We start from the raw sequence: 22349 nt of genomic DNA on the forward strand, positions 1-22349 counted from the left end.
GATCTCTGTCTTTGTTCGCAGATTTCAGACAGCAGACAGTGCAGACTGCAGCAGACTTCGAGGTGGACAGCAGGTCGCATCGTCGAGGTGGAGACACGCAGTCCAGCGCACTGCGCCCGTGTATATCTTTGTATTCAGCATTCTTTATACAGCAGATCTTCAGTGTACACTGTCTCTCTCTCTCCCTTCTCTCTCTGCGTTCTCTCTCTCTCAGTCCTACGCTTCCGCACCGCTGCACTCTGACAAGTACCTTAGCGATGGTTCTTTGGACAAGCACAAGGCTCGCCTTGTTGCTAAAGGTTTTGCACAGCGCCCAAGGATTGATTGTCATGACACTTTTGCCCCCATTGCTCGTATGGCGACTATTCGAGCTGTTCTTGCCTTGGCTGGCCATAGGAGATGGCCTGTCTACCAGTTGGATGTAAAGTCGGCCTTTCTTAATGGTGATTTGAAGGAGGAGATCTATGTCGAGCAGCCTCCTGGCTTTGGATCTTCAGATGGGAAAGTCTACAGGTTAAAGAAGGCCTTGTATGGCCTCAAGCAGGCTCCGCGTGCATGGAACGAGAAGATTGATTCGTTTCTTCAGTCACAGTTGGGATATCGGCGCTCCAAGGCCAATCTGCAGCTTTATGTACACACTTCCGAGGCTGGTTGTGTGCTTTTTGTGTTGTATGTTGATGATTTGATTGTCACAGGTGATCATGCACAGAAGGTCAAAGAGACGAAGGTAGCTTTACATTAGACGTTCGAGATGACGAACTTGGGTCTACTCCACTTATTCTTGGGCCATGAGATTTATCAGTCTCAGAGGGGGATTTTCATCTCTCAGCAGAGATATGTATAGGAGCTCTTGGTTTCTTTTGCGATGGAGAATTGTCGGACCATTTCTACTCCTATGGATTTGAACTGGAAGGCCACTTCACATTCAGCTTCTCCCTTGGCGGATGCTTCCCGCTACCGTCAGTTGATTGGATCATTGATTTGGCTCCTCAACACTCGTGTTGATCTTTGTTTTGCTGTTGGTCTCTTGGCGGGGTTCATGAGTGAACCTCAGACGGTACATTGGCAGGCTGCCCAGCAGATACTTCGGTATTTGAGGGAGACATCTGACTTAGGGATTCATTATCCAGCAGGCACAGGTGGTTCAGATCTTGTACTTGCAGGTTGGAGCGACTCGGATTGGGCTGGTGATGTGGACCACAGGCGGTCTACAACAGGCTACTGTTTTACCTTGGGTGCAGGTGTTATCTCATGGAGTAGCAAGAAGCAGCCCACGGTAGCCCTTTCGTCTACTGAGGCGGAGTATCGAGCCGCATCTTCCACCACATGTGAGGTTGTGTGGCTTCGGAGATTGTTGGAGGAGCTTGGTTGTCCCCAGACTCGTCCTACTTTTCTGCGATGCGACAATGAGAGTTGCATTGCCTTGGCACGGAATCCTGTTTTCCATGCCCGGACGTAGCACATAGAGATTCAGTACCACTTCATCAGAGAGAAGCTTCTGGATGAGACCATAGCTGTGGAGTATTGCAAGACGGAGGACAATCTTGCAGATTTGTTTACGAAGGCGCTTCCCTAGGCTCCACTTCGGAGACATGCCAGATCCCTCAGGCTTCTGCCCCGCCCAGGCTTTGAGAGGGGGTGTTAGCGATGTCAGATTCTGGTCAGTCAGACTGACCAGTCGGACTGCCACGTGGCAGTTTGATCGTATTGCACCAGTCGGCTGCATTTAATAGCACCTATTTCTGGCGTCTATTTTCTTGCTATTTATAGCCGATGTCCAACACTGCTTCTCCCACTTTTGATCGCAGGTTTCAGGCTGGAGATTCGTGCAGATTACATCTCTGTTTGCAGATTTCAGGCTGGAGATCGTGCAGACTGCAGCGGACTTTAAGGTGAACAGCAGGTTGCATCGACGAGGTGGAGACACGCAGTCCCGCACACTGCGCCCGTGTACATATCTGCATATCTTTCTATACAGCACACTTTATACAGCAGATCGTCGTCTTCCACTATCTCTCCTCTCTGCGTTCTCTCTCTCTCAGTCTTGGTCCCACGCTTCCGCATCGCTGCACTCTAACACACCCAACGATTTCACGGGCATACTACATACATCAGAATGCACTAAGTCCAAGACATTGGACTCACGAGAGAGATCAGAGTAAAAGGAAATTTTTATTTGCTTTCCAAATTGACACTCAATACAAAAGTCAAGTTTAGAGTCTTTTCCATCAACCCTCTTTAGAGAGGTAAGGACATCAAGTCCTTTTTGGCTCATATGGCCTAATCTCTTATGCCATAATTCCAAGTGGCTGTAAATTTCAGCAATTGCAAGAAACTTGCCATTCAAGGCTTTACAATGCAAACAATACAAAGTGCCCTTCTTGGTTCCTTTTGCAATCAGTATGGAACCCTTTTTCACTTTCCACAAATCACCACCAAACAGTGTAGTGTAACCATGCAAGTCAAGCTGACCAACAAATAGTAAACTTTTTTTAATGACAGACACATATTTGACATCTTTCAACACAAGCTCTTACCCATTATCTAAAGACAAGTGTACAGTGCCAATTCCATCAATGCTGCAAGTATGGTTATTTCCAAGATACACCTTTCCATAACTGCCTGCATTGAACATAGCAAAACACTCCAAGTAAGGAGTTACATGGAAAGAGGCACCGGAGTCTACGATCCAAGTCTAAGTGACACTATCATCAATTGACAAAAGTGCATCAATCACATCAGCCTTGGTAATCTGCATATCCTGCATGTGACATACAAGGGCATCATAATCAACTGCACATAATACATCAGTCTCTGTATCCGAAAGCTCCTCTATAACCACACTAGAGGCCACATTGGCCTTTTCCTTACCCTGACTGTCTCAGATGCATTTATCTTATCCTTCTCCTCCTTTTTATCTCCTACATTCTTCTTTCTTTCTTGTTTCTTCTTGTAATACTTGCAATTAGATTTCTTGTGGCCCTTCTAATTATAGTGATAGCAAGTAATGTCACTATTTTCCGTTCCTTTGCTCTTGCTCGTGTTTCTCTTAAACAAAGTCACGTCACGTCGCTTGGTCGCCGACCTCGCCTATCGCTCGTCACGCGACCGTTGTGCTTGCCCACTGAACCCGTTGCATCGGATGCCCGCCTTTACGCCGCTTGTTGTTGGTTCGTGCCCTGGCCATAGTCCCGTCACGCCTGTTGCATTGCCGTCGCTTGTTGGACTGGTCCCGCTTGGTTGCCGCGAGCAGTTTTTTGCTTGTCTTCAGCTCAACTGCTGATCTTCTTCACTTGTTGACTGTGTATTGCCTGTTAGCTGTGCCTGTTGACTAGGAAGGCGTTGGGAAGCGTGCATAGAACCTTAAGCTCTGATACCAGTTATTGGAGCTCAGCTGGATGCAGTAGAAGTTCGAGGAGTGAGCATGAGAGTGTGACGGCTGGTGAGAGAGTAAGAGAGAGAGAGAGCAGAGTGAAAGTACGATGCAATATGAGTGTACCAACAATGTGTTGGTACACAAAGAATAAAATGTATTTATACTTGGGGCATGTAAGGGTGCATTCACATGTACAACTAAATAATGTGTGTGTACTTTACACGGAGGTCAAATGGGCTTTTATCCCAACACCTCTAACCAACTCCCACTAGTTGTATGCAATGCTCATGCTGAGCCTTGCCAAGACTTTTAGTGAGCATGTTTGTAGGGTTATCCTGTGATGTGATCTTGGTCAATGTGACTAGACCATATTCCAAAACTTGTCAGATAAAGTGGTACCGCGCATCAATATGTTTGGTGCGTGAACGAAACATGGCATTCTTAGCTAGATATACAACACTGTAACTACCACATCCCAACACTGGAGTACTCATAGACGTGCTGAAATCTTTAGCAAGTGTGCTCGACCAAATAGCAGCTAGCTTCTTTGGAAGCTTTAGTAGCTGATATATATTCAGCTTCTATAGTACTCAATGCTATGATTTTTTGCAATTTAGAGCACCAGAAAATTGTTCCTACGGCAATGGTAAAGACATACCTGCTAGTGGACTTGTGAGTATCCAAGTCACTTGCCATGTCTGCATCATAGTATCCCAGTAGACTCAAAGCACTTTGCCCATAGCATTTACACTTTCTTTGTGTACCCTTAAGATATCTGAAGATACATTTGACAATCTCCCAATGTGCTTTACCAGGATTAGACATATAGCAACTAACAACTCCCACTGCATGAGCAATATCCGAATGAGTAGCAACCATAGCATACATAAGAGAGCCACATGCTGATGCATAAGGAACTCCCTTCATTGCATTGGCTTCCATCTCATCCTTTGGGCTGCTAGCTTTGCTAAGTTTAATGTATGGAGGCAAAGGAACTCCAAGTGGTTTAGCTCCAGCCATGTTAAACCTGTCAAGTACTTTTTCAATGTACTTTTCTTGTGATAAAAACAACAATTTCTGATTTCTATCTTTGCTGATCCTCATGCCCAAGATATGCTTTGCATTTCCCAAATCCTTCATAGAGAAGGCTGATTTCAGCTGATCCTTGAGATGATCAAGACTAGTTTTTGTCTTCCCAACTAGCAACATATCATCTACATAGAGAACAAGTATAATAGGATTGCCATTAGTATCCTTCTTCGTGTACAAATAGTGGTTTGCATGGTTGCGATTAAACCCACGAGAGATCATAAAAGTATCAAACTTCTTGTACCATTGTTGTGATGCTTGCTTCAGTCCATATAGGCTGCATTTTAGTTTGCATACCAAGTGCTCTTTGTTAGGAACTACAAAGTCCTCAGGCTGTTTCATGTAGATCTCTTCATCTATATCTCCATGTAGAAAACTTGTCTTCACATCCATCTGGTGTAGCTCCAAGTCAAGCGATCTTCCTTTTGTGCATAACCCTTGGCAACTAATCTTACCTTGTACTTGGGTTTCCCATCAACTGTTTTTACCTTATGCATCCACTTATTTGGAAGAGCTTTTCATCCTTTGGTTAGAGGTACAAGATCCCAAGTATTCTTCCTGCATTGCAAGCTCCCACTTATTGCTGAATCTACATGACTTTGCCTCTTTGTAAGTAAGAGGCTCACCGTCATCTGTCAGCATAACATAATGCAAAGAGGGGTCAAATCTTAGTGGTTGCCTTTTGGACTGAGTAGACCTGCGTACCCAATGATCTACATTCTCTGGCACTGGCTCTACATCAAGAGGTAGATAAATTTCAGCATTTTCAGGCTGTTGCAAACCATGTTCAGCATGCTGTTCAGCACCTTCATCTTGTGGACTAGCACCTACATCTTGTTGTCCAACACCTTCATGAGCATCTCTTTGCTGTCCAACTTCTTTTGGCTTAAAAATAACCAGCTGATCATCAATTTCAGCTTGTGGTAAAGCATCATTGGTTCCTTTTTTGACATAGTGGGTGGTTTTACATACTGAAATTTGACTCTCTTAGAGTCTTCATCAAAGGCCAAAGCATTTTTCAGCAACTTTGCCTCATTGAACAGTACATCCCGGCTATGTACAATTTTCTTGGACTAAGGTAACCATACCCTATAGCCCATTTCACCTTCATCACCATAACCCATAAAGATACCCTTGGTGGACTTAGCATCAAGCTTACTTCTCAGTTCATTCCTGACATGTATAAATGCATCACAACTGAAGATACATAGACGGTCATATGAGGTTGGTTTGCTAGACCAAACCTTCTTAGGGATGCTGTTCTTTAAGGACATGTTAGGAGAACAATTGCAAATGTGTACCATGGTTTTTAATGCCTCTCCCCAAAATTCATGAGGGAGATTAGCAGTGGACAACATGCACTGCACTCTCTCACAGAATGTCCTGTTATATCTTTTGCCACTCCATTCGAAGAAGGGCTGTATGGAGTTGTAAGCTCCCTTTTGATACCATAAAAGTCGACTCAAATTCAGCAAATGTGAACTCACCCCCATTATTTGTTCTGAGACATGTCAGCTTTTTCTTTGTTTGATTGGTCACAAATGCATGAAATGACTTAAATGCAGCCAATACATCACTTTTCTTTTTCAACAAATATATCCAAATCTTTTTGGAACAGTCATCAATGAATGAGACAAAATATGCAGCACCTTCCATAGATTTTATAGGCATGCTATACACATCAAAATGCACCAAATCCAAAAGATTTTGTTTGCGAGAGACATTAGAATAATAAGAATTTCTCACTTGCTTACCAAATTGACAATCATTACAAAGTGGCGCTTTGAGCCCTTGGCATCATCTTTTCAAAGAAGAAAGGACTTCAAGTCCCTTTTGACTCATATGACCTAATCTCTTATGCCAAAGCTCTAAATGAAAACCAATTTTAGCAATAGCAAGAAATTTTCCGTACAAGGCTTTGCACTGTAAGCAATAAAGTGTGCCCTTTTTGCAATCCTTTACAACAAGCATAAAGCCCTTTTTAAGTTTCCATAAACCACCACCAAACATTGTGGTGTAACCATGCAGATCCATTTGTCCCACAAATAGCAAACTTTTCTTGATGCGAGGTACATATTTGACATCTTTGAGCACAAGCTCCTGACCAATCTTCAAAGACAAATGTATGGTGCCAACCCCATCAATACTGCAAGCATGATTATTACCAAGGTAAACCTTGCTATAGCTGCCTTTGTCAAAAGTAGCAAAACACTCCAATCTTGAATGAAGCATCGGAGTCTACTATCCATGTCTGTGTCAGTCCATCATCGATTGTCAATAATGCATCAATAATATCTGCTTTAGTATTTTGCATGTCTTGAACATGAAGAGCAAGAGCATCATTGATAGCACAAAGTACATCTTCATTTGCATTAGACAGTTTTGCAATGACAACATTGGAGGTCACATTGACCTTCTCTTTGTCCTTTGACCTTCTCTTTGTCCTTTGAAGCCTTAGGTGTATCAGCCTTTTCCTCCTTTTTCTTCTTGTCTCTTGCATTCTTCTTTCTTTTTTATTCCTTTTGGAAGTATCTACAATCAGGCTTCTTGTGACCTTTACGACCACACTGAAAACATATGATATCTTGTTACCTTTCCCCATTGGATTTTTGTCTAATGTCTTCATTGAGAATAGACCCTCTCACACCATCGTATGTGAGGCTAGGATTTTTGCTCAAAGAAACCACAAGTGTTTGCCATGAGTTTGGCAATGGCATGATCAAGAAAATAACTCTCAGCTTATCATCAAAGTTAAGATTTGCATCCTTCAACTGATTCAAAATACCTGTAAATGCACTCAAGTGCTCAGAAGCCGGCTTGGACTCATCTAGCCACATATTCACCAACTTCTGCCTTAAATGCACTTGATTGATAGGTGTGGTAATCTCTTACATGGTCTTCAACTTCTGCCATATAGCATAACTTGTATCCAAGACTTTGATATCTGTAAGGATATCATCAGTGACACCCATTTTGATATAGGCCATAACTTTTTTGTTCATGTTGGCCCAATCTTCATCAAACGTTTGTGCAGGCTTGTTTAGTTTCAAAGCATCTTCACAATCTTTCAAGAAAAGAATACCTTGCATACGATCTTTCCAAGGATCAAAACCCTGACCATCAAACTGTTTGATTTCCATCAAACTGTTTGTGTCAGAACTGGAAGAAGTTGTAGCCATTTTGCCAAAAATCACAGATATAAGCCAAAGTATCTACAAGCTCCCAAGCTTAACCACCAAATACACTTGCTGTCCTTGTTTATCAGCAATAAACCACTGCTGTTTATGCACAACCAGCCACTACAGAGGCTGCACTAGCAAGTACACAGATATATCCAATCAGTGTGCTCAGTTAGAGTATTCAAAACTAAAGAAACTGCTGTATTTCAGACAATATACAGCTCGGGAAGCAAGATTTCTGCACAAATGAGGACTTTTACAGGTGCTTGACCTATTTTGATTGCCATATAGTCACCTACTGCTGCTGCCTGCTGTCACACAGCCACGTGCAGGTTGTCGCCTGCTTGCGCAGACCAGTTTCTGCTGTTGGCTGATCTCGTCCAGTCAAATGACTGCTGTCGCTGCAATAAATGCAGTCACCAGCTGCTATGCACACACACAGACTTGAAAAACCGACAACTAGACCTGAAAAATGTTGCCTTGATGTGTGTGCAGCTGCTCACGAAGTGTGCTACTGCTACAGCCCACAAATAGCTGTCTTGGGATGCGTGCTCATGACCAACTGCCTCGAACGTGCGCTCCAGTTAAAGGAGAGTTGAAGGCGGAAGCGAAGAAATGGCAGCAGCAAATGAGAAGGATGTGCAGGTGTGAAGTGTAGGAGAGAAGTCGACAATAGAGAGAGAGAGAGAGAGTAAAAAGACGATTTGTGTGTACCAACCAATGTGTTGGTACACAAAGATAAATAAATGTATTTGTACTTTAGGGTTTACGGGGTTTTTACCCACAAGGGTGCATTCACATGTACAAATAAATAATACAATACATGGGAAGTGAACAAAGGGCCTTTAGACCCAACAAACATAACATAACATAAGACTCACAAAGAATCTCAAAAACATAGCCAAATTATCATGTGACAAGTCTATTTCTCATGAGCTCAACTCATATGGCAAAACCAAACCATAGCATATCATAAACCAAATATACACTATGGCTAAAATATCAATGGCACCTTAACATATGCTGCTGTCTACAAAACTAGTGGAAAACAACTAAATATTAATGATCATACATTGAAAACCAGCATTTGTTAATCATTCGCCGATGATCATTAATCAATGCAAATGTACATTTTCAGAGTTGCAGTGAAAACCATACCGATCTGACTAAACATAGTGACTAGTACATTGAATAGTGATCTCCTAGCAAACATACTGTCAGCTACAATATCTTGAATGTATGCTGAATACATCCGAGATCCACTATATCTAGAGCTATCCATCACTAAGGAGTGGAGGTGCTAGCTCCCTCACGAGCATTAGGTAACACTTTGGACCCCTGCTCTGCTGAACCTGATTGAGTCCGAACTAAAGTTGGCTCTAACTGGAAAGCATCAAGGTAAAGTTGCTACAACTAGGGATGGTGTGCCAAGTCATCCTCCTCCATCCATTTGGCATCCATTGGTGAATAATTATGAAACTTCATCAAGTACCTTTTGGAAATCTTACCCCTGATCTTTCGCTCTGTGTGCACCAAAATCTGCTTTGGTATTAGTATTTCATCGAGCTCTTTAACCGCAGGCTGAATTTTAGCAAATACATCCTCTGGCACATCACCATGAAAAGGCAAAGCTCACATGAAAGGCATTGTGTATCTGCTAGTGTGGAGGCAATTTCAGCCTATAGCATGCATTAGTGATCCTCTCCAACACTTGAAATGGTCCATAGTATCTCATAGACAGCTTTGGATACAATCGCTCTTTGCCCTTCATCTTTTTCAGCCCTGCCTTTTCAAAATCCAGCAATATATAATCACCTTGTGCAAAGTGCAAAGCACACCTATGATGATCACTATCTTGGAATCCTGCATCCTTTCCACACAACAATGTGTCGGCTGTAGTAGTTGTTTCTATAAGTTGAGACATGTTGGAAACAATGGACTTAATGCAAAAATCATGAATATACTTTGGCAAACAACAAATATACTTCTCCACTTGCTCATGGAGAGGTTCCACACAACAATGTGTCGACTGTAGTAGCTGTTTCTATAAGCTGAGACATGCTGGAAATAATGGACTTAATGCAAAAATCATAAATATACTTTGGCAAACCACAAATATACTTCTCCACTTGCTCATGGAGAGGTGTCGTGTGATAAGAAGTAACTGGTAGCAATGCATCCCAAAACTTCTTATTATATCGATCCAAGTTTTTGCAATCTTTGGAATTCAACTGATTCCAAGCTGTCATAGTGTCTACTTCAAAGGTACTTGTCAACCAATTTGAAGCAAACATTTGCTTCAGCTAGATCCAAGTGGTAGGTGACTTTCCTTGAATAAGAAGTGTAGATCACCATTGCAATGCATTTCCCTTAGAAAATGTGGTTGCCTTTTGTATCTTATATGCCTATGTGAAGTTGCCTCTAGAGTAGGCCGCATCAAATTGTTGAATAAAAACGAGTGCTTTCAGCCTATCTTATGCACGACTGAAAGGCTCAAACTTCACACTTCTGCCACCTTCATCATAGTCCTTCACGGACCTATGGAAGTCAAGTTATCATAAATAGGCTGCTGCAAAAAGGGTACATTTGCTATATTTACATGATAACCAATACTATCAGATGCTCCTACATTACCAGCACCAAATCCTTGTGATCCAATAGTCCCTAGGGGTGTAGATACATATCCATATGGCCCACTTTGTGCCCTAGGTATCATGCCTATGCTGCCATACATGGGATTAGGCATTCGACTTACATTACCCAGATACATTGGGTGTTGTGAGCCATGCATTGACCTACCATAGGGATTTGAGCCATACATTCCAGTATGCGGTGCATGTCCAACCATAGCATGAAAAATAGTATCACCACCAAATTATCCTCGCTGTCCCATGCTTGCATGTGCATAATTACCTTGCTGTCCATGTTCCCATGGATTGACACTACCAAGTTGGCTATGCATTTGCAATTGCTACCCCATGGGTATCAACTGCTTATGCTCATCAGGCATTTTGGGCTCTTCCAAAGAAGGCTTAGGCATTTTCTTCGATTCTTGTGGTTGTCTTGAAGTTGTAGAAGGTATCTTCTTCTCTTTGTCTTTGTTGTCCTTCCTTGGGGCATTTACGAATCGAGAAAATGGGGGACTCTTTGTCAATTCAGCAAAAAGATTTGTTGTTGTACGCATTCGATCCTTGAAGCTATCATTGAATTCTTTAGTCCCTTGCTAGTCATCAACCTCTTCATGCATTGGAGTGCGAGCATTTGGGTCATTTTTCACATTTTCAACTTCCTATCCATGCGGAGAACCATGCCCAACATTAGTCATTGCATTTCTCCCTTCACCATGTGATAGACCAAGGAGTGATGCATCCTCTCCACTTGATCCCATATTACCATGTGAAGACATGTTTGCTGTAATTCATTGCTGAGAGTAATTTCAACATTAATGCAATAGTCCCAAGCTACAATTAAGTGCCACAGGCCCACCAATTCAAAAGATTTGATGGTATCCTGGCAATGGAACCATGAAACCGGCCTTCCGTCCGTGGATGGGTGGTAATTCCCTGATTACAACTTAGTTATAGCAACAATATTTACCAAATTGAGAAATGCAAACTAACTCGCAATTTTGAACATTGGACACCTTGTTGGCCCCAAAATTGGCGTCCCTTTTGGTATTTCTTTAACTTAATTGAAGAAGAAACTGATATACAATGGGATTTTCCCAATCTCTTTCAGTATTCCAACTCCCCTTGCTGTTAAAATGACCAGCAAGTCTTCAATTTGATTTTCCCCTTGATTCGTACAGTCAATTGGCCTTCACCCGCTTTGATAGAGATGGAAAAATGCCCCAAATTCATTGATTTGTTAGTCCCTCCACTTGAATTTGATTGAAAACAACTTCAGCCTTGTTGAATCCAAAACTTGGAGCTTCCAATTTTTGGCATGTTTCTTAAGGTTGCTGCTAAATTCTAATTTCTATTGTAGATTAGGGTTTACAGTAGAGAAATCTGAAATTTCTTAGCCTCTGGTGATCTCAATGCTGTAATCTTCAGAGCAAGGTTGGAGAAAGGTTGAGAGATGAGAGAGAATGCTGAGGAGAGAGAACATTTAGACTTTCTTCGTGAAGAATTAAAGAAAATTAGTCATTTATTGCTGCTACTTAATCTAACAGCCTGTAGATGTTGTGACCTGCTATTGATTGGTCTTCTCCTACCCTTGGTTGTCTCAGAAGCTCCTCCAATGGCTGCAGGTCAAACTAGTAGCATCTTCTTTCTCTCTCTCTCTCTCTCTTGCAACTTGTATGCCTAAAAATGCCTCTCTCTAGCTTTTAAAGACGTTTTTCAGTCTTGTATGGATATTTTTGACAAGTGGCAATCTTACCAAATGGTTTTTTCAGCATTATCCATAATTAAATATTAATTTTTAATATTTGAATATTACTATGTAATATTCAAAAATTAAAAATTAATATAATAATTATTTTGGTATCCAAAAAAATATTTATCTTGCCAATAATTGAATTGGCTAGGCAACTGTCATTCTCGAGTGTCTTTGTGTCATCTTTTACCATTAGACTGGCATTTGGTATCATTAAACGTCACTTCTCTAGTGTCGACAACTAACACTTATGGCTAAATAAATGATCTGGGCTAACAATTGACACTAGATACCACCAAGTACTTGTGTAGTGTTCCAAGCTTGTAAATTTACTCTAATCCCAATTACACCTCACATGTGCAACATTTACTTAACCATGTCATTAAAAATTAATCCACATGTTAATTGAGGTTGTAGTGACGGGTTAGGCATGAAGATCGAGACAGTAGGTGTTCCTTGTGCACGGAGAGACAGAGAGTGTGAGAGAGAGCAATAGCAGAGAGTGAGCACGTTTGTAGATACAATGACAAGTGTGTACCTTTAGGTTTTTAGATAGATATATATGTATAAGTACAAGTGCTAAGGGTGTGTTCACACCGGAGTACATTAAAAGGCACGAGGGTCTTTATTCCCAACAACCTCCCACCTAAAGGCAATGTGCCTTAAGAGGAGAAAAGAATCAGCTAAGTCTAGATATGTACAAAGCTAAAATACATATATCTATTCAACTCCCATCATCTATCTGCAATGAGCAAATTGCTCTGCTAGAAGACCCTTCGTGAGGAAGTCTGCAGGATTATCATTTGTATGCACTTTGATAAGCTCAATGCTCTTGTTGTCAAGTACATCTCTAATGAAGTGATACTTCACTTGTATGTGCTTCGTCTTTGCATGAAAGACGGGATTCCGTGCTAGCATGATAGCACTTTGACTATCACAATGGAGAACAGGTAACTTTGTGATGCCAAGCTCTCCCACCAGATATGAAAGCCATAAAGCCTCCTTGCATGCCTCAGTGGCAGCCACATACTCTGCCTCTGTAGTAGACAATGCAACACACTTTTGTAGCTTGGAGATCCAAAAGACTACTTCTCTTGTGAAAGTAAACACATACCCAGAAGTGGACTTCCTGCAATTTGCATGACCAGCATAGTTTGCATTCGTAAAGCCAACAACAGATGCCTTTTGCTTCCCAAAGCAAATGCATAACTTCTTTGTGACTTTGAGGTATCTCATAATACCTTTCACTGCATCCTAATGCTTCTTGCCAAGCGTTGCTATGTAACTACTAACCACTCTCACTGCAAGGGCAATGTCAGGACATGTAGCAACCATAGCATACATCAAACTGCCAACAATTGAAGCATATGGTATCTTGGCCATTTTAGCCTTCTCATCATAAAATGTAACGCTATCCTCTGCACTGAGCTTTACATATGGAGGCAATGGAACCCCAATTGTTTTTCCCTCCACCATATTTAAACAGTGTAAAACCTTGGAGATATACTCCTACTGAGATAGATAGAGTAATCCTTTCAACCTATCTCTGAGTATTCGCATGCTAAGAATGTGATTTGCATCGCCAATATTCTTCATGTCAAAGCTGCCATGAAGAATTTGCTTTAGTGAGTCCAAGGCATGAGTATCCCTGCCAGCAATTAGCATGTCATCTATATACAAAACTAAGATAATCAGGGTGCTATCTGCGGCCTTCTTGGTGTACAAGCAGTGATCCACTTGACTTCTATGAAAGCCTTGGGACTGTATAAATGTATCAAACTTATGATACCATTCTCTTGTTGCTTGTTTCAGCCCATACAAACTCCTTTTGAGTTTACATACCATCTTTTCTTTTCCTTGTTCAACAAACCCTTCAGGCTACTGCATATATATGTCCTCATGCAGATCACCATGTAAAAATGCAGTCTTTACATCCATTTGTATAAGCTTCATATCCTCAACTGCAACCAAGCCCAAAATGGTTCTCAATGTAGTCATCTTGACTACAGGAGAGAAAATCTTATCAAAGTCAATTCCATGCTTCTGCTTGTACCCCTTTGTAACCAATCTTTCTTTGTACTTTGTTGAGAAACCAGAAGTGACCTTCATCTTGTAAACCCATTTGCATGGAAGTGTTTTCTGCCCCTTAGGCAACTGCACCAAGTTCCAAGTGCCATTTTTCTCAAGAGATTCCGTTATTGACAACATGGCTTTATACCATTTCTTGCTGTCTTGTCTATCCATTGTTTCCTTGAAGCAAGATGGTTCACCACAGTCTGTCAACACGACATAAGCAGCCACATTGTTTGCACCAGGAACAAATCTGTCAGGTTGTCTAGTAGGCCTAGATGATCTCCTAACCCAATGATCATTGTTTGTTGGCTGTTCCTGCAAATTTCCATTTTCAGCATGCTGTCCTGGCATTTCAGCCTACAAATCAGCATTAACAGCTTGCTGTCCTGGCTGTTCTTGCACATGTAGTGGCTCATTATTATGGGCAATATCTGGCTGATCATTTCGAGCATCATTTTTTGCATTTACAGGTTCATTTACAGCAGGTATTTGCTACTGTATAGCGGGCACATTTTGCTGTCCAAAAAGGTATTTCTTCCCGTAATACAACCCTACTGATCTCCTCAGTCTTTTCGGATTGTTTGTGCATGCGATCTTCTCGGAGTATTACTTTCCTTTTCTATACCCCATTTCACCCTCGTCACTATATCCTAGGAAAATGCATTTATAGGACTTTGGCTCAAGTTTGCTGCATTTTTATTTACGAATGTACACAAAAGCCTCACATCTAAACACTTTCAGATGGGTATATGAAGGTGGCTTGCTCGACCACGCTTCTTGGGGAACTCCCCCCCAAAGACGTGTTTGGTGAGACTGATTAATTAAGTGAACGGCTGTCATAACAGCCTCTGCCCAAAAACCATGGGGTAATGCAACATAAGATAGCATCGTACGGACCTTATCCTGTATGGTTCGATTCATACACTCTGCAACTCCATTTTGGGGTGGATTATGAGGTGCAATGAGCTCCCTCTTTTTCCCTTTGCTGTCACAAAATGCCTGAAAGGCCTTGGACACATCCCCACCATTGTCAGAGCAAAGACACTTGAGTGTCTTATCTGTCTGATTATTAGCCAATGCCAAGAATTTTTTAAACTTGTCAAGCACTTCATCCTTGCTACGAATAGGGTAAACCCATACCTTCTCTATAGCATCATCGACAAAGGTGAAAATATTTCTTTCCCCCTAAAGATAATCCTGGCATTTGACACACGTCCGAATGTACTAACTCTAGAGAAGATTTCAAAGAAAGAGACTTTTTATGAAACGTTTGTGCATGTTTGCCATAAATACAATGATCATAGTGCTTAAAATCAGCACAACGAAGACAAGGCATGTAACCCAAAGGAGAAAGCACTTTCATTCCTGTTTGACTCATGTGTTCCAATCGGCCATACCACAAAGAAACACTTGGCTGCTCAGTCACGGCAACAACATGGTCACGCACACTAGATACATGAAGTGGATACAAAGTATCACTCTTGCAACCTCTGGCAATCACTCTTAATCCCTTACAGATCTTCCATTTTCCATCACCAAAGGTGGTATAAAAACCATCATCATCTAGTTGCCCTGTGCTAATCAAGCTTTTCTTGAGTTGAGGTACATGCCGTATGTGCTGAAGTGTAAAGACAGAGCCATGTTGAAACTGTAACTGCACATTGCCAATATCTGCAATCTCACATGCATAGTTGTCCCCAAGATGGACAACACCATGTCGATCCCCTATATAGGCAGAGAACCACTCATGATGTGGGATGACATGAAAGGAAGCACCTGAATCAAGAATCCAGGTATGCATGTCATCATGTGTATCTGCAAGTAAAGCATGTGCACCAAAGTGTGAAGAGACAAAGAGTACGTCACTCCCACTATCACTTTTATGAGTGACTACATTCACCTCTTCAATTTTTACACTGCTTTTCTTAGGCTGATTGTCCTTCTTCTCTTCCTTGCTATCATCTATCTTCTTGCCTTTTCCTTTCTCTTTCTTCCATTTGTAGCAATCATGTTTAAAGTGACCCTTCTTGCCACAATGGTGACATTCAACATCTTTGCCACGTGATTTACTGCATCCCTTGCTATGATATTTGCCCTTTTGTTGCGATCTGCCCCTAGCATGCAAAGCACTGGAAAACTTATTGGATGCATTGTTCTGTTGATTCATTTTTTCCATGAGTAGAGCGCTGTCTACATCAGCATACAAAAGGATCACATTAGAATAGCTCATAGCAGTCCTGAATGTATCCCAACTCTTTGGTAGATTGCAAAGCAAGAAAGTAGCCTTAAATTCCTCGTCAATCATAAATTTCAAGGCAACCAGCTGGCTGAAAATGGAGTTAAACTCACTCAAGTGAGTAGACATTGCTGTACCCTCTTTCATACGCAAATCCATAAGCTTTTTCAGCCAATACACTTTGCTTGCAGCACTCTTCTGTGCATACAGTTCTTCCAGTCTAGTCCATATAGCATATGCAGAATCCAAACCTTCAATGTTGAATAGCAAGGCATCAGAAATCGATAGCTCTATGGTTGAGCGTGCAAGCTCATTTAAGTCATCCCAATCGTCGTATTCCATATTTGTGGGCTTTGCCCCTTTGGTTTTGATCGGCTTTGCCTTCTTATTTTGCAATACGATATTGTAGCGTTGCTTTTGCCAAATTGCAAAGTTATGTGCTCCTGCAAGCTTCTTTATGTGCATGAGATTACTGTTGTCATCGCTGCCAGCCATGATTTTCAGCCCAAATGTGGCAAAAAAAACAGCAAATGCAGGCCCAAACTGTCGCCCAAGTGACCAAGGTACAAACAAGTACCAACCAACAATAAATGACCACGTAGAAGCACAGATTTCAGATCTGTAATTAAATTTTCAGAAGCACCAAACCATGTGGTACAGCATTCCACAACTGATTACAGCTGTTCCAAGGGCATATACATCACATTACATGAGAAATCCCAAAATTTTAGCAGCAATTTCTGTTGTACATGTACCCACGGGCATAAAATTTGACACGCATGGTCAAAAGCCCCAAAATTTATGTGCTCAAAGCATCAACCACACATGTGCCTTTTCTCTGTCATGCATAGAATAGGCCAATTTTGCCAAAATAGAGCAATTTCAGCAAAACCCCCAAATTTTACCAAGTGTTGATGTCCAAATTGCGTGAAATTCAACTTGTATGTACATAAAATGACCAAATGTTGCATAGATTTTGCCCAAACTGCAAAAGCCCCAAATTGCATGGGGTCCAATGTGCACCAATGTTGAGAAATTGGATAAATTTCAGTCCAATTTGTGCATGTACATGAAAAGCCCAAAATGTCGAGTATAAAATGTTGCAAATTCTTGCAATTTTTGAGATAGATATCACTATTGCATCTTGCTCACATCAAATTTGGACAAATCCCCAAATTTTTCAAGTCGTGCGTACACTTATTTCAGTGAAATTGAAAGAAATTGACTAAAATGTGAAAAGCCCTAAAATTCTTGGGCAAATGTACACCGACTTTGCAATTTCTGAGTCAGAATGTCCAGTTCTATGTTAAGATCCCCAAATTTGGGAAAAGCCCGAAATTTCTAGCCCTAAATCTGCCCAAAATCTTGACTGTGCCTACACACACGAACGCCTATCAGTGGTGGGCAAAGGGATTGTTTGCAGGGAATCTTTGAAAACATTAAAAATTTTGCAAAGGAAAATGACGAATCTGCTGCCTTGACCAGACGCAGCCTTCGTGACCTATCGCCTTGCAAAAAAAGTGCTGCCTGATGCCACGGGAGCTGTCGCCTGCCAGTCGCTTGCTGTCAGAAGCTGTCGCCAAGCTGACTTGTCACGCACTTGAGAGCTATCGCCCGGTTGACACCTACTTGCCAGGTTAGGAAACGACTTGTCGTGTGTGTAGAGATGTCGTTTTTGACCTGCACCTGCACCTGCAACCTAGAACCGTCACTTGACAGAAACGTGATGTGTTGACTTGCACGACCTCCGAGAAGTGTGAACGCCTCAACCATAGCTCTGATACTAGTTTGTAGTGATGGGTTAGGCACGAAGATCGAGACAGTAGGTGTTCATTGTGCGCGGAGAGAGAGAGTGTGAGAGAGCAATAGTAGAGAGTGAGCACGTTTGTAGGTATAGTGACGAGTGTGTACCTTTAGGTTTTTAGATAGATATATATGTGTAAGTACAAGTGCTAAGGGTGGGTTCACACCCGAGCATATTAAAGGGCACGAGGGCCTTTATTCCCAATAGAGGTTTCAAAAATACATGTCCTCACGACATTTAGAGCCTAGGTACAAACCGTATCAGAGTGACTAGTATATTGAATAGCGATTCCAATGGTAGAAATATTATCAACATACAATACCTTGGATGCAAACCAAGTACATATGAGATCCACTACATAACGGAGCTGCCCATCACTAGGGGAGTGGAGATGCCACCTCCCCCTTGAGGATTAGGCAATACTCTAGACCTTTTATGGTTTGTTGAACTTAAAATTGACAAGAAAATGCGTAATTGTACCCGAGAGAACTGAGTGTACTAACTATAACCTAGGAATGCCAGCAGTCCAAGGGATGACTAATCTCTAACACAGAGATGAATTGGAGATTATCGTACTCTGAATGGATGCCAAATTGTAGCAGGTAGCCTCTGACTAAGTGACTAGCTACTGTAAATGACTGATGGCAGCTGTGCAACCTGCACTGACCCGAATCTGCTGATGTCTGGGGGGGAGCACCCACTCTGATTTGTGGAAGCACATACTGTAGGATCAGGCAGGTAGTTGACCAGCTTGGTCAAAATGTTATGTTTGCAAAATTATTGGATGATTGATTGGCACTCTTCCTTGCACTCTTTGCCAACTCTTTTTTAAACTTCTCATCATCCGTAAATTTGCAATACTAAATGGTTTCAGTCAAAACTCTACATGCACCATGACTGGTTGAAATATTCTTATTTTTTCGTCATGTTTTGATGCAGGGTAAAAAAGTTGTCATTTTTGGACTTCCAGTAAGTGACTTATTTTATGGTAGTATGCTACCAAGCCACTCCTTATTTTATTCTTTTGGCCATACCTCTAATGTTCCTGTCAGATGTATTTGTGATTCAGGGTGCATTTACAGGAGTATGTACGGCACAGCATGTCCCCAGTTTTTCAAAGTTTGCTGATAAATTCAAGGAGAAAGGTGTCAACTCGATTGTATGTGTTGCGGTGAATGATCCTTATGTTATGAATGCATGGGCAGAGAAGCTGCAATGTAAAGACAAGGTCAGTGTGCTCTTGTTTAAGTGCCATTCAGTAAGGTTTACATGTTATTGTTTGGTTGCTGAGGAAAATATCTTATTGCAGATTGACTTCTATGGTGACTTTGATGGAAAGTTCCACAAATTCATGAAGCTCGACCTGGATTTGTCTAGCGGTCTGTTGGGACATCGTTCAAACAGGTTACTATTGTAAAGTCTTTATGTGACTCCGTTTTTCTTCAAAGTTTTAATGGTTCTCTAATCAAGTAACTGATGTCAGAATGAAGTGAAGCTAGAGGTTTGGGTTTGACTTTTTTCTGTTTCCTTTATTTGTGACTGTATTGTCCTTGTCTGCACAGATGGGCTGCTTATGTGGAAAATAGCATTATCAAGCTATTGAATGTTGAGAAGGTTCCATCAGACTTCAAAGTATCTGATGCAAAAACTCTCTATGAACAGATGTAAATCCAAACACTTACAGGATGCACAAACTTATCAGGCCAATGCTATAAGTTGCACGGTGGACAGTTCAAAAGGCAGCATGGATTATTGCAAAAGGCTGGAAGCTAAGAGGTCATTGCAGCTAACTTGTTTCTCCAAAACAAGTGTTTTCTCTAAACAAATATTTTCATAACACAAGTCTCCGACATCTTTACACATGGCCGAACACTACAGGATCTATAAACACAATTGAATTTATCTAAGAGCTTTCTCAAACATCTCTGCAAGTTTGGCAACATTATAAACAAGAATTTTAGTGTCATTAGTTCTGGAGTTTTATAAAGGATATCAAGGCAAGAGTTGACATTTTGACGAGTCATGTACTTAGGACATATCCATTTTGAACTGGTCTTTAATGAAGCGAACTGCCTTTTCTCAAGTTGTGGACTTTGATAACAAGAAAATCTATAGCTGGTTGCAATGTTGGTGCTCTTTGAACTAGCTATGAATGCTTGGTGCAGTTTGCTATCTGCATAAGTATGACTAGGGTCACATTCATGTTTCATTATCTTGCTATGCTATGCTCCTATCCCCTTGATCTGAAAAGTTTAGACACGAGAAGGGATATTTGTATCAATAAAATATGCCTCGATTTAGGCCTCGGGCTAAAGAGAGTTCAGAACTCCTTTCAAGTCATTCACCTTCAACTCAGCCAACATTTTGACTATGCCTCAATACTATTTTGCCTTAAAAACTAACTCCTCCCATTTCACTTCACTCCCAAAATTCTCAAAAGGTGCATTTCAACCTGGATTCCTAGTTGGCCTGCAACATTATAATCCTCAAGGGGAGGCATGCAAGCATTCTATACTTGGTTTGCATTCCATCTTTCCCATGATGCAGAACTTTATGCCAATGCACTTTACTACTTCAAGCCCCAAGTTTACTCCCAAATACTTCAGATACTTTGGCTTCAGTAAATAGATACCAAAATAAATACCTTAATGTTTTTTTCAATTCCACAATGGCATTTGCCATTTGTGACACCTCTATCCTCAAGTCTCATGAGGGATCCCTTGATGCCCTCCCAAGTGAATATCTTGTCCTTTCAAGGCAAATGAAGGAGTCTTGTTTACCTTGTGGATCTATTTGCTTCCTTGTTAAGGGTACATCCCAAATGTTGCCCACCCTACCTTAGGCTCTCATATGTCAAATTATGCTTTGACTTTGTAGAACCTCTTTGCTTGCAAGTTTGAGAGGTGGATGTGCAACAATTTTCCCACCCCACCACCTATGAATTTAGCACAATTGTTAGTCACTAACTCCCATGAAAACTTACAAAAATTTAAAGTCCTCCAACAACCTTGCCCTCATAAAATGATAATGCATTTGCATTGTCTTGATCCAACGACTTGCCTTCATAATGCTATGTCTTGTTAGGAATTTTTCTATATTTGTTGCCAAAATTCAAATTGTGCTTTAAATCACAATGGCATAGCAAAGACAAACGTAGGCTATATGGTTTGTTTTTTATGTTTATAGTTGTTATGTCCCAAAACACTTGCTAGTGTAGGGGGATAATATGGCTTGATCCAAAAGACATTTTCTTCTTCGAATGTTGTGATCTCATCATCCCATCTTGGATGTTCCCATCGTTGTTCGTGATCCTACCAAAATTGAGAGAGTAAGCCATGCAATTTGAGTTTGTGGATTGATTTAGTGAAGACTAAGTTTTTGAGGCCTAATGCTCACAAAAGTTTTTATTCTTACTTTGTAACATCAACTAATATTAGAGTCTAGGGTACTTCTTGAGACCAAAACCTCTTATAGTAGTTTTGCCCCAAAATCATCACTTTCTTCCAAGTTCAAAAGTTGGATACGACCTTGCTCCAAGTCTTTTTTGGGGCCCTTCTTAGTAATAAGGGTTAGTTATCTCATTTTGCTTTGTTTCCCCCATGAAGACTTGTCAATCATAGAGTCCCGCTTTTTTGGAATGAGACATCCCAACATATTAATGGAATGTAAAATCTCAGCGTTGGGAATTCTGATGTCTCCAGAATCTTTAGCTTTCACATGTAGAAGCAATGCATTTGAACTCTAGATGTTGACTTCTTTCTTGATATTTCCAGGACCCATTTGGTACTCTTAAAGTATGTAGTATTAATCTGAATAGGGAAACCCAAGTAGTTGAAGATTTGTCCCATCCTATGACCTTTCTCTTCTATCTTAAGTTTATAAGGTTGTCGTTAGTGACATTGATCATGGAGGATTTGTTATGGTTTGTTTTGAATCCAACCACTCTTTCAAAGTTTCAACAATCTTAGAGCATGATGATGTCCTAACATCTAATTGAGTAATGTCTTGTTTGACGATCTAACCAATCTTTGAGTGGCTCAAAGCGAGAGATGATGCATTAAGAGATTGTTGAAAAGATGGCAATTGTCAATGTTAAAGCCATATAACTCAAACCAAGATTATATTTAGGCAATACCAGCATGAATTCTCTCTCTCATTAGCAAGCTATTGTGAGGACTTAAGAGCCAACCATACACGTATATCTCTAAGTAG

The 22349-nt window shown here is 41.1% G+C and overlaps 1 protein-coding gene across 2 annotated transcripts in view; it reads left to right on the plus strand.

Moving 5' to 3' along the window:
• Positions 1-20220, plus strand: part of PRXIIF (peroxiredoxin IIF) — a 62706-nt gene extending 42486 nt beyond the window's left edge. The window contains exons 2-5 of one of the 2 annotated variants that reach the window (XM_087662043.1): positions 19077-19106; positions 19207-19365; positions 19447-19541; positions 19700-20220. In XM_087662043.1, the coding sequence (XP_087518169.1) occupies positions 19077-19106; positions 19207-19365; positions 19447-19541; positions 19700-19805 (390 nt within the window). In that variant the 3' untranslated portion in view covers positions 19806-20220. Of the gene's footprint in view, positions 1-19076; positions 19107-19206; positions 19542-19699 lie in introns of both variants that reach the window. The other variant, XM_087662042.1, reaches the window with a different exon arrangement.
• The last annotated feature ends 2129 nt before the right edge of the window (positions 20221-22349 follow it).

The sequence above is a fragment of the Lygodium microphyllum genome, chromosome 21 (genome assembly GCF_053477565.2).
Source record: "Lygodium microphyllum isolate KBCC chromosome 21, Lygodium_microphyllum_v1.1.10, whole genome shotgun sequence".
NCBI lineage: Eukaryota > Viridiplantae > Streptophyta > Polypodiopsida > Schizaeales > Lygodiaceae > Lygodium > Lygodium microphyllum.